The sequence below is a fragment of the Diospyros lotus genome, chromosome 13 (assembly GCF_014633365.1).
Source record: "Diospyros lotus cultivar Yz01 chromosome 13, ASM1463336v1, whole genome shotgun sequence".
In the NCBI taxonomy this organism is placed as follows: domain Eukaryota; kingdom Viridiplantae; phylum Streptophyta; class Magnoliopsida; order Ericales; family Ebenaceae; genus Diospyros; species Diospyros lotus.
The window spans coordinates 3264732-3277352 of NC_068350.1; the positions used below are offsets into that span (position 1 = coordinate 3264732).

General features: G+C 35.4%; 2 protein-coding genes and 1 non-coding gene across 4 annotated transcripts; 2 read left to right on the forward strand and 1 right to left on the reverse strand.

The window, feature by feature from the left end:
- Positions 1-1311: 1311 nt before the first annotated feature.
- On the reverse strand, positions 1312-1385 carry TRNAN-GUU (transfer RNA asparagine (anticodon GUU)). Its single transcript has one exon. It is a non-coding gene; the product is annotated as a tRNA-Asn (tRNA).
- A 77-nt stretch (positions 1386-1462) lies between these two features.
- LOC127789115 (pentatricopeptide repeat-containing protein At1g69290) lies at positions 1463-7548 on the forward strand. 2 transcript variants are annotated; one of them, XR_008020504.1, is made up of 2 exons: positions 1463-4455; positions 7177-7548. XR_008020504.1 is itself a non-coding variant. In XM_052317902.1 (1 exon), the coding sequence occupies exon 1, from the start codon at positions 1506-1508 to the stop codon at positions 3477-3479; it is 1974 nt and encodes a 657-aa protein (XP_052173862.1). In that variant the 5' UTR covers positions 1463-1505; the 3' UTR covers positions 3480-4516. The 2 variants fall into 2 exon arrangements, 1 of the variants encoding a protein (XP_052173862.1); XM_052317902.1 differs by lacking the exon at positions 7177-7548 and having other exon boundaries at positions 1463-4516.
- A 2094-nt stretch (positions 7549-9642) lies between these two features.
- Positions 9643-10521, forward strand: LOC127789009 (transcription repressor OFP6-like). Its single transcript, XM_052317739.1, has one exon. The coding sequence runs from the start codon at positions 9784-9786 to the stop codon at positions 10315-10317; it is 534 nt and encodes a 177-aa protein (XP_052173699.1). The 5' UTR covers positions 9643-9783; the 3' UTR covers positions 10318-10521.
- The last annotated feature ends 2100 nt before the right edge of the window (positions 10522-12621 follow it).

A 12621-nucleotide genomic window follows, 5' to 3' on the forward strand; every position in this document is an offset into this window, starting at 1 on the left:
GCTTCTAGCCATTACTGTCGCTGCCGCCATCGCCCCTCCTCTAGATCTGTCGTCGTTGTCATTCAGTTGGGTTGCCGTCGTCGCCCCTTCCCTAGATTCGCCATCGACTGTTGTTCTTGCTGTTCTTCGGTCGCTATTTTTCTCGCGCAGGTGCGACATATATATATTATGTTATATGTGTATATATATATATAACACAAAATAATATATACTATTATTATATACAATATATATAATATATAGTAATATTGTATTAATATATTTTTAATAATTATATATAATTTATTAACATTTAATAATAAAAATTTACATCATTTAATATCATGTCTATTTTAATCTTTTTGTCAAGTTTTAATAAATTATCAGTTCTTTCAAACCAAACACATAAATATTAACTAACAGCTTAAAAACATATTTTTTCAAACACATTATCAACTTAAACACTACACAACTTTTATACTAACAACTACCCCATTTAAAAGCTCTACTAAAAAACGATAAGCCAAACGGCCTCTGAATCCACAAATGAGATTTAATTAAGCTTGTTTTTTAAGTACTTCATCACATTTTTATTTATGTATCAAAATTTTTAATTAATACATAAAATTTTTCATTTGCTTCAAATTTACACTTACCATTTTATATTTTGTTAATAAATTAATAACCTTAAATAATATATAATATACACATTCGTCTCGTTAAATACATTAAATTCTTGATTAACATTACTTAAATGTCTAATTCAATCGATCATGTTTAACACATGAAATTTTTTAAGATATTTGAAGACACCTTATTCAATTAAATGCTCATTTTTTAACTACTCATTATCAAAATATGAGATCAGGACTTATATAATATTAAATACAAAAAAAGAAAAATAAAAAAAAGTAAGAAATATCAATCAAAATATAATTAATACTCAATTAAAAAGTAGCAGTAATGTTGGAATGTCAATTTAACATATACTGTACTGAATGTATATAAACTATGTCTGCATTCGAATTTACTTGGTGATACATCAAGGGGAAGGTCACCTATCTCTGAAAATTAGTCGGGTTAGGTTCAGGTATTTTTAGGTGAATAAAAAAAATAATATAATAATTAAATTTATAAAGAAGATGAATAACTACTTAATCTGTTACAAACAAACACATTAAGAATAATTAGATAGTAAACACCACATAAATTTAAAAAAAAAAAAGAAGAAGAAGAAAACCGTAATTAATTAACATGCAAGGGTTGAAGGTTTAGTCTAGATGGACCAAAAACTGCAGCCCAAAGTGGAAAACAAAATGCATTACCATTAAGCGCTAGAAGGAGGGCTTGAACCTCCGACCTTGTGGTTAACAGCCACACGCTCTAGCCAACTGAGCTATTCCAGCGGATGCGGTGTCTCCTTCTCGTTGCTAGAATATGGCGTGTTGCCTCTCCGCTTTCGCAGTGCGTAAAAGAGGAAGAAGGCGAAGGATGGATTGGTGGCGAGAGAGAAAGATCAAAGGAGAATGTGGAGACGAGCTGCTTCTTCGTACTTCTTGATTTCTTCCAGTTGCCGACGCTTATCTTCCGAAGCCGAAGCTCAAGCCCCATCCCTTTACTCTTTCCTCCAACCCTCACTCTTCGCCTTGAACCGGAAGCCACACCCGCCCAAGCAAGAAGAAGAAGCCCCCCAAACCCTGACGCTAAATCAGCACGCCGCCTTGGAAACCGCTCTCCAAAAATCCCTCTCCGCCGGCAACACCGACGAGGCCTGGAAATCTTTCAAGGCTCTTCTCTCCAACGCCTCTTCTTCCCCGAGTAAGCCTCTCGCCAATTCTATCATCACCCATCTCTCCTCTCTCGCTGACGCCCATAATCTCAAAAGGGCTTTTGTTTCTGTCGTCTTTTTGTTGGACAAGAATCCCAATTTGCTCGACTGTAAAACCCTAGAAGCCCTTTTCGATTCCATGAGAGTTGCCAGTGCTGCCGCCCCTGCCTTTGCGTTGCTTAAATGCATGTTCAAGAATAGGGTTTTTGTTCCTTTCGGTCTCTGGGGCGATGTTCTCGTTGAAATTACTAGGAAAAATGGCAGCTTTTTGGCTTTTCTCCGTGTTTTTGGCGAGAATTGTAGGATTGCTTTGGATGAGAACCTGCATCATATGAAACCCAGTTTGGCTGCGTGTAATGCGGCCTTGGAGGCTGCTTGTTGTGAGCTTGAATCTGTTACTGATGCCGAGAGTGTTATGAAGATGATGTCTGCTTTGGATGTGAGGCCGGATGAACTGAGTTTTGGGTTTCTTGCATATTTGTATGCGTTGAAGGGGCTTAAAGAAAAGATAGTTGAGTTGGAAAGTTTGATGAGTGGATTCGGTTTCCTCAACAAGAGAATATTTCTTAGTAATTTGATTAGTGGGTATGTCAAGTATGGTAGTTTAGAGTCTGCTTCCATGACTATTTTGGGTAATCTGAGAGGAGATGGAGAGGATTCAAATTTCAATGAAGAGACTTTTCTTGGAGTGGTGAAAGGTTTTCTTCAGAAAGGAAGTATCAAGGATTTAGCCAAGTTAATTATTGATGCTCAAAAGCTGGAACCTCCATCAATCGTAGTTGAGCAATCAGTTGGTTATGGCGTCATTGGTGCCTGTGTTACACTTGGCTTCCTAGATAAGGCGCACAACATCCTCGATGAAATCAATGCCAGGGGATGTTCGATTGGGCTTGGTGTTTATTTGCCAATCTTGAAAGCTTACTGCAAGGAGCAAAGGACGGCTGAAGCAACTCAATTGGTTATGGAGATTAGTGATTCAGGACTGCAGTTGGATGTTGGTACATATGATGCGCTGATAGAAGCATCCATGTCTAGCCAAGATTTTCAATCAGCTTTCTCTTTGTTCAGGGACATGAGGGAAGCAAGAATACCTAACTTGAAGGGAAGTTACTTGACCATAATGACATGTTTGACAGAGAATCACCGGCCTGAGTTAATGGCAGCATTCTTAGATGAGGTTGTTGAGGATCCTCGGGTCAAAGTGGGTACGCATGACTGGAATTCAATCATTCACGCCTTCTGTAAAGCTGGACGGTTGGAAGATGCTAGGAGGACTTTTAGAAGAATGATATTTCTCCAGTTTGAACCTAATGAGCAGACATACCTGTCCCTCATCAATGGGTATGCAACTGCAGGGAAATACTTCAGTGTTTTGATGCTGTGGAATGAGGTTAAGAGAAGGGTTTCCATTGATGGAGAGAAACAGTTCAAATTAGACCACAATTTGGTAGATGCTTTCCTTTATGCTCTAGTTAAGGGAGGCTTCTTTGATGCTGTAATGCAAGTTGTGGAGAAATCTCAGGAGATGAAGATCTTCGTTGACAAGTGGAGGTACAAGCAAGCTTTCATGGAGAACCATAAGAAACTCAGAGTATCAAAGTTGAGAAAGAGAAACTCAAGGAAAATGGAAGCACTTGTTGCTTTCAAGAATTGGGCCGGTCTGAGTGCATGATCATACAGCACATCTTCACTGTGCTTACTTTGTTTACTGGAGGTTCTTTTTTGGTGCAGAGATTATTGATATCTCATTGACAGCTAAAAAAGGAGGTTGAGAAAGAAAAAATTGGATATATGAATGGCATATTGCTTTTGCATATTTATTCCTGCTAAGGCATCAAATTCATAAACACCTAATGTTTCCATATTTGGCCACGGCTTGGACTGGATGGAATTTCAAATGAAACTTCTCTCAGCATCTAATCACAAAAATGAGCTGCTCCGAGGCTTCAAAGAACCCAAGTTCTTGGCTAGTCAGGATGCAAGTACTTCATGAATGTAGACCTGATGAAGTGTAAGAATATATGTTGAAAAATTGGGGACAAATGTCAATGCATAACCATAATGAAAGATTCTCCTCACTTGATTTTGTGCTGGCAAGGAGCATTCAGCATGTATTTGGCTTGGTAGCCATGGGTTCGAGTTCTAAAAAATCTCCTTGCAAAACAAGGGTTCTACATACAAAAATGACTCTCCTGACCCTCGCAAAATGGGGAGCGCTGTGCATTGAGGACACCATTTATAGAATTTTCAACATCTATTAAGATTTGTGATGGTTATGATAAAGAATTTGCAATAGCATACAACATTTACAACAAGAAGCATAAGCAATTGTTCCTTCTCTTGGTTGGGATGTAGTGAAAGAGAGGCATGATACCTGCTTTTCCCACTCTTTGGATGGTGCTTTGAACATTATCAGATGTAGTGGAGACTGGAGATATCACTGGAGGGCATCTATGAGCTTGCCAGGGTGATAGCTGCCAATTGGTCACCTGAAAGAGTTGCCCTTGGCCTGATGAAGCAAAGATAGGTGCAGCTATGGTGCTCTTGAAAGCTGCTAAATTTTAGCTTCTGCTTGTTGAGTGTTCATTATTTGCAATGGATCAATCATTTCATTCTATGCTACAGTGTTGTTCTCTCATCATCACCGGGTAGGTTTGATTCTTCACAAGATAGATTGGTGAAATGATATCATGCAATCAATTCATTTCATGCTGCAGTGTTTTCCTCCTGTCACCATGTAGGCTTCATTCTTCATAAGATAATTAGCTATTGCAACAAAATATTATGCAGTGTAGATTTTAGCTCACCGATCAATATACTTACGTTTAACATCTATGTTAAAAGATCCAACAATTTTATCATTGGTTGGCAGCTACGTAGCTTAATCCTACTTTTTCATTTGAAATGCCAATCCAATGCTACTACCTTTATCATCACAAAACTGAATGCTGTCACCTGCACAACTAAGATGCCAGGCTATGATGCTGTCCATGTCCCTTGGGAATTGGCTTGATTTCTCCTTTAAAAGTAGGGGTCTCTAGTCATGGTTGATGGCATGGTTATTAAAATCGCGAGTTGACTTGTATGATTTTACGAGTTTATGAGTCATCAAGCATAAAACGAGTCAACTCGCATCTAGAATCGATTTTTGGTGGAATCGGACCTGACTCGTGAGTCAGGCCAGTAAAATTGGTAAACCGAATCAAGTTTCCCTTAAGTTTCTAGGTGCTTAATCAGCGTGCTTTCCCAATTTCCCCCATTTTGGTCCTCCTTTTGAAACCCTATAGGCTAGCAATCGCATTCCCCCTTCACCCCGTTGCTGCGACGTGCTTAAATTGGCTTCCCCCTTGCTGCGACAAGGTTGATTGGTGTCGCCGCCGGTGCTTGCTGCTGCGTCCGGTGCCTGCGTATTGCTGTGTGCTTGATTCCTCTGCATCCGATTGTTTTGCTGTAGGTACAATACAATAATTCCTATGCTTGTAACTTATTTTGTTTCCATCTTGGGATCCATTATTTATCAAAAATATGGGTTTGGTTGGCTGTTTTTGAAGGTAATGGTGGTGAACTGTGAACAGGGAGTTTGGGTATTTATCAAAAATGTTGCCTCTTAACAGAAATATTTGATGAAATGGACAATCAAAAGGGCATGTGATTATGCTGATTTTGGCCTTTGTGCTTTCCAATCTGGATTTGTTAAAATTATTGGTGGCCTGAGTTGTCTGCTATGATTATGCATATATATACACACACACACACACATATATATATATCTTGCTATTCAAAAGTTAATTCATGCCCGATGGTCACAGTGAGTGAAACATTATATATTTAACAATGTTTGTTGATTATGATAGTAATATTTGTTCTTTGAAATTTTGATTATGGATGGATGAATGATAAATTGATGATAAATGATAGAGTTAATATTTAGAAATTTCATATTATTTAGTATTTTTGAAATTTATAGATGAAATAATTTTGAAATAGATATATACATTTCATTTATAATAAGGATTATATCATTATATATATATTTACAAGGGTATTTTTAATTATCCATTAAAGTTTACGATTTTACGATCCGATTTTACAGACCCTTTTATAATTCTACTTAAAATCTCCATTTTAACAACCTTGGTTAATAGACACTAGAGTACAACCTAGATGCTCTTACTCTATCCTCAGTGAACTGAGAAATTTTCTCCATTGCCACTCCTTTTTGGTATTCTCTCCTTTCCTGGCTGTCATTCTCTATGCTGTTTTGGTACTTATTTCTTGTTTCCTTTTGCTCTTTCTTCCTCTCCATTCCTTCAATTCCTTTCTTTGGATGACTCGTGTTGATCTTGATGGTAACTTTTCTGATCACTTGGTACCTGTTGATGAGACTTTCTATGGCCAATGACTGGCGAAGACATGTGGATAATTGTGCATTGCAATTAAGCTATATACTCATTCTTTGATTTTTATTCTCAGGAGTAAAACAGAGTGAATAGATTTAGCTAGCTTTTGTTTATAAACTTGGATGTTAACGTCAAGTTCTAGGTAGGGTTTAAATTTGGTGTGATTTTCCTAGGTTGATTAGGCTTGAGTTTCAGCAATATGTCTAATGTGAACTTTTATTTTCCTAATATGAACAAAGAGTATATGTTACTTTAATTTTGGGTGCTCCACTGTGACCAAGGCAAAACTGATCTAGAAAATAGAATATATGTTATTTCACTTCATATTTATGGCTCAAACTTAATATGAGATGCCATTGTATTATCCAAAGAAGATTCTTTGAGAAGTTGGATGGCTTTCCTTTAGAACAGACGCGATTCAGTGGCGATACTTATCATCTGACTGGTCTATATCTTGGTTGTTTGGTTAAATCAGTATACAGTATTAAGTCTTGCTACTTGTGGGAATCTAGATGATGCCAACAGATTAGGACAATAAAGCAGGATTTGTGTGGCTAGAGCTTTGCTCTTACTACAACCATACCATCCTTGATTAAACTGAAGATCGATAGGGCCATCAGAGAATTAGAACTGTGATGGGCTTTCTGAGCCAAATAGATCTTCCACAAGAGGCTTGCAGATTATACATTGCTCTTGATCATCCTGATCAGTACTCTACTGAAAACCCTCTTGCAGAATTAGATGATTGCAGGCCATTGATGTCAATAATTCTAGAAAATTACCATATTCGGGTTAACATGGCATATATGCAAACTTATGATAGTGTACCTTCATGACAACTATTTGTGCTGATCTGAATGAGATTCTTGAAAATTTCAGTCTGCTAACAGATGTTAATTAAACTAGTGAAGCCTTCCTTTAATTGATGACATCTGCACCTTGGCTCTAATTCATGCTTTGCACTCACAGATCTCCAAGAATGTCCCAGATGCTGCTCTTTCAGTTGAGCGTGTGGGCCATTCTCATGCTTTCTTGCACTAGAGCTGGCTCACCATGGGTTGCTCAGCATGATCAAAAACCAGAAAACAAATGCAGCCCAGTAAGACCAAACTTCATGCTCACCATCTCTCAGATTACAGATTTTAGTTATTTATTTAAGAGTTCGGTTGGAACGACTCTCTCTCCACTCCCACAAAGCAATAAAGCCTTGTACATTGATTTGAGAGACGCCCATTCAGTTAAAGTTTCGTTGGTCCTGTATAAATGTAATAAACTTAGGAAATGTTATTTTAACAGTTAATTCAGGTGTTTAATTAGAGTTTAAGTAGTATTTTTAAATAAATTAATGATGGGTCCACAAATTGCATCAAAAGAGATCTGAGCCGTTGGTTCGGGATCAGATGGCTAGATTGTTATGGATACCTAGATCATGTCCTACTGTCATGTGAGGGCTTCGGGTATATGTGGAAGAATGTTAATACTCCTTCCCTAATAATCAAATAACAAAGTACATAACATGCATGTAAAGTAGTGCTGTCACACGATGACCATGTGCAGGGCCGGCCTGAGATTTTAAGGCCTTAAACGAAATTTTTTATGAGACCCTCTATAATTATATTTAAAAATAAAATTAATATAAATAATTTTTTTATTATATAAAATTTATAATATTTCATTTTAAATTTACTCTTTTAGCATTTTTAGATAAAAAATTAATAATTAAACTATTACAATTAATTTGTTCCAATATATATTTTTTAATAAACACCATTGCCAATCTATTAGTGTAGAAAGATCACAAATATTGAAATATATATACAAAATTAATTGATAATTTTAGGGGCTAATAAAAAAAATAAAAAATATACCTAATAAGTCACGTAACGAGAAGATGAGGATGAAAATGAAATTGCTGAAAATAAAACATAGTTGTGAAATCGGTTGGATTGAGAGTCTATGCCTGCGTAGATTGATGGCAGATGTAAGTGACAATGGATATATAAGAAATTGAAAAGGAGATGAATCGAGGAAAACGATAGAGTCGCGGCCACGATTAGGCGCATAGAAATAGTTGTAATACAATCATACAAGAGAGAGATTAAGATTAATTAAAAATACATGAAATAGTTGTGAGGGGATGGATGCCACTGTTAGACGCACAGAAATAAGATTGATTATTGATAAAGGAATATGAGAGATTGAGATTAATTAAAAATTTACAGTGATGCGCATTTGATAAAAGAAAAGTGAGAGATTGATATTAATTAAAAATTTATAATGGGTTGAAATGGGCATGGCCCTAACGTTTCTTTAATTTTTAAATTTATTGTTTTTAATTAATTTTATTTTTTATTAATTTAAAATCTAAAAATTGAAATGGGCCACACTTCTCTTGGCCATGATACTAATCACTTGGGTTATTCCACTTAAGCACGATCAGTATGAAATTTAGACTAAAAAATAACTTATTAATTGGGTTAGTGAATCTTAGAGGGGGAGTGTAATTTACCCTATTTTATACCATTTGTATGAATATATATACATTTTATGAAATTATGAATGTCAATCTACATTTAACTATTTATAAGGTAACATTATCTCTATTGCCATTTTTTTTTTTTTGTTGTAAGTCTCCCTCTATTTCTTCTTTGTTCCACTCTCAATCTTTGTCTTTTTTTTTCTTTTAAATAATATTTATTAATCAAAATATAGATCGAAAAAAATAAAATAAAAAAATATTATAGATTTTTATTTTTTTCAATGTGTTTGTTAAACTTATTTGATAACTTTTAAAAAATAAATCACATGACTTCTTATTTGATATTTTTTATATATATTTATTTTTTTTAAATGAACATATCTTAAACTTTACAAATAAAAAAAATAATACATACGTTCTTCAATGTATTTTAAAAAATTTAATAAATAATTTGATAAAAATTTTAAAATATTTTTTAATTTTATCTTGATGATTCAAATCTTAATCTATAAAATATTTTAATTTTATTTTGATATAATTTTATTTTATTTATGTTAATAAAAGTTATTTAAAGTAGATGCGTTTAAACTGGCTGAACCCAATATTTTTTTTAACTCTTTATTTATATATATATATATATATATAAGAATTTCAAAATTCAATATTTTATTGGCTTTTCAAAATTAAGTAAATTACGCTCTTAAAGTTTAATATAATTATTATAAATTTAGTTTTTTTTTTCTAACTATAAATTAGATATTTAAAAAATATTTTATAAATGTAAAAATGTATTTAAGAAAAGATTAAGAGAGATAAGAGGAATAAAAATTATAAAATAATGTCTGATATCTTAAAAGGCGCAGAGTAGTGTACTGCTACAGGTGAGTTTTTAAGTTAACCTCAGGAGGGGGAGGGCCCCTGTAACTTAGCCAAAAGACAGAAAAAAAAAAGTAGATGAAAGAGACCTTCTTTACAGACATGCAGAGAGGCTATAAAGAGAGAGAACCAGTCGTCTCTCTTGCCTTCAATTCCATTCCATCAGTCAAATCTCTCTTTCTCCCTCTCTCTCCCCTCTCACTCTCTCAAAGTCTTCTACAATGTCAAGCAACAGGAGGAAGCTCGGGCTGAACACAGTCGCCGTGGATCTAGGCTGCAGCTGCCGCCGGCCAAAACTCGGCAGCATCTTCAACCCCAAAACCCCCACTTCCAGCCGCCGCTTCCTCCTCCGCCGTTCTTCCTCTTCCTCCAGCAAACACGGAAGCACCCACTTCTCCTCCGACGAATCCGCCACCACCGGCACCCTCTTCTCCTCCGCCTCTGACACCCCGCCTTGCTACTCCGACTCGGAGCTCGAGCTGAAGGGCCTGCGAGCCGTGCAGGGCTTCGGGAGGATCGGCGGCGAGAGCTTGGCGGTGGAGAAGGATTCCGACGACCCCTACCTGGACTTCAGGCGGTCGATGCTTCAGATGATAGTGGAGAAGGAAATATACTCCAAGGCTGAGCTGCAGGAGCTTCTGAACTGCTTCTTGCAGCTGAACTCGCCCTACTACCATCCCACCATCGTTCGAGCTTTCACGGAGATCTGGAACGCCGTCTTCTCTGTCGGCCGTAGCAAGTCACGTGCCTTGTAATCATTGCACGTGCAGTCATACCTCTGTACTTACATCTATCTTGGCTTCAACAAAATCTTGCCCCTATATGCTTAGATATAAAAAGATTGTGTTTATATATTCAGCCCTTTTGTTTTTAATTTCTGTACTCTCTTTTTGTTCATCGTCTCCAACATTTTCATTTATGTTTTAGGGTAACATATAATATATGTGCAAGAGAGTTTTGGTACATATACTGGTCAGCTTTTAATTTATCAAGTCGTCAGACTAACCATTCAAAAATTCTAAAAAATATTTGTATAAAGCCTGTAAACTAGTTACGATAAAGGTGTTGGTTGGGGGTTTATGGACGTGGCCTTAAAACTCCTCTGAGATGCAGCTATGGAATGAATGAATATGAAATCTGAATCTCTTGTTGGGAAAAGATAAGAGGTTGGAGTGACATGACAGTTGTTTCAATGAGCTTTAATGGAAGTATACTTTCCCATCTTTTATTTACATTTTCAAACGTTATCATTTACACTTGGCTTCTAATAATTAGCAAATTTGCCTCTCCCTTCTCGCGCTCTGAACTAATAAAGGAAAGTGGGGTATGAGAGAAAGTAACCGATGGATGAGATCAAAGACAACTTTAGAACAGTTGACAAATCCCATAACACAGTGAAAGAAGCTTGCTTTTGTACACATCTTTCATGGATCCCTTGAGCTTGCTTGGTGGAGATGCAACCTGTAGTTTCTCTCAGATTATGAATATTCCAGTACGTTTATCTCGTGAAACCATGGACGCAAGTCAATGATTCATATCACTGAGTTACCATTGCACAAAGAAGGAAAGTCAATAATGAGGTCGATGCTTGGGAGGCATTTGTGTGCATATATATAAAGGTTTAGGCATGTTATTTTTGCTGTTTCCAGTTCGTTTTAAAATTTTAATTTTTTAAAATACTAAAAATATGTTTACATTGTTATTTTTAAAAATATATTTTTAAAAATAATAAAATCTAAAATAATAAAATATTATTTTAAATATTTTCAGTCAAAACTAGCTAAAAACACCAACCAGAAAACAAACTCCTTTTCCCCCCCCCTACACCCAATCTCACATCCTTTATCCTCTCTTCCCTTCCTTCTCAAGCTGCCGTCGATCCCGTCGGCAACCATCGCACCTGACGACTCCTTTTCTCTTTCATCCTCCATTGTTAATAGTCACATGAAGTCGACAATGATGACTTGATGATGGCGATAGCCAAGCAACATTCAAACGACGACGATAACAAAGTTATAAAGATCGATTGCCATGGCAATGCATAAGGCCATGGTTGGTCGAACATGGTGAAGGTGCTCAAGACTCTCGATCGTCGTAAACCACCAGCCATGGTGGTCAGTGGTCGGTGACAACTGATTGTGTTTTTGTGTTTAGGTTGAAAATTAAAAATTAAATTTATGAAAATTCAGCAATTAAATCTGACCTATTTTTGTATATGTTAACCTTCTTGACTTGGCATTTTTAATAATAGGCTCTGATCGTATGAATCTTTGGCCCTCGATGGTCACTAGCGACGGAGAAGATGTAGGCGCCGGAGAGAATAGAAAAAAAAAAAGAAAAAAAAAGAAGGAAAAAAAATTATTCTTAAATTTAGAAAATAAAATTATATATTTATTTAAAATTTTAAAAATGTAGTGTATATATATGTTATAATTAAAAATATAGGATAACATATAGTATATTATTAAGTGTATTACACATATTATGTATAATAATATATAAAATGTTATATTAAAAAGATTTAATTTTATTATTTAATGATCAAATTTATTAAATAAAATGTTAAAAAATATATTTTTTTTCAAAATTTCAAAACAAACGCTTTTTCTAGCTTTCTATTTTAAGAAATAGTTTTTCAAAATGATAAAAGAATATGTTTTTAAAAATATGAAAAGAAATATTCAAAACATAAAATTAAAAATTAAAATAGGAAGAGAATACCACCTCTTCAAGTTTTTATCTTCTATTATTTCCTTCTATTTCTGTGATTTTTGTGTCCAATTAGTACTATGAAAACTCCAAACGGTTATTAGGAAATCCCAGGATTTGTTTGAAAGTTAATTGAAATCTCTCTCCCTCCCTCTCTGTGGGTGTTTAAATTGTGTGATACTTTGAGGTGATGGTCAAATCTAGAGACCCCAGCAGAGGGAATCTTAATGCTAGTGCGAGAAGCTTTTATATGAAGGTGGGCCTTCATAATTTGCTAAAGAAGAAGCATTACCAAATCCCTCTTCAATTTCAACTATTTTTAGAAGAGTCATCTAAAGTGAAGTGACAGT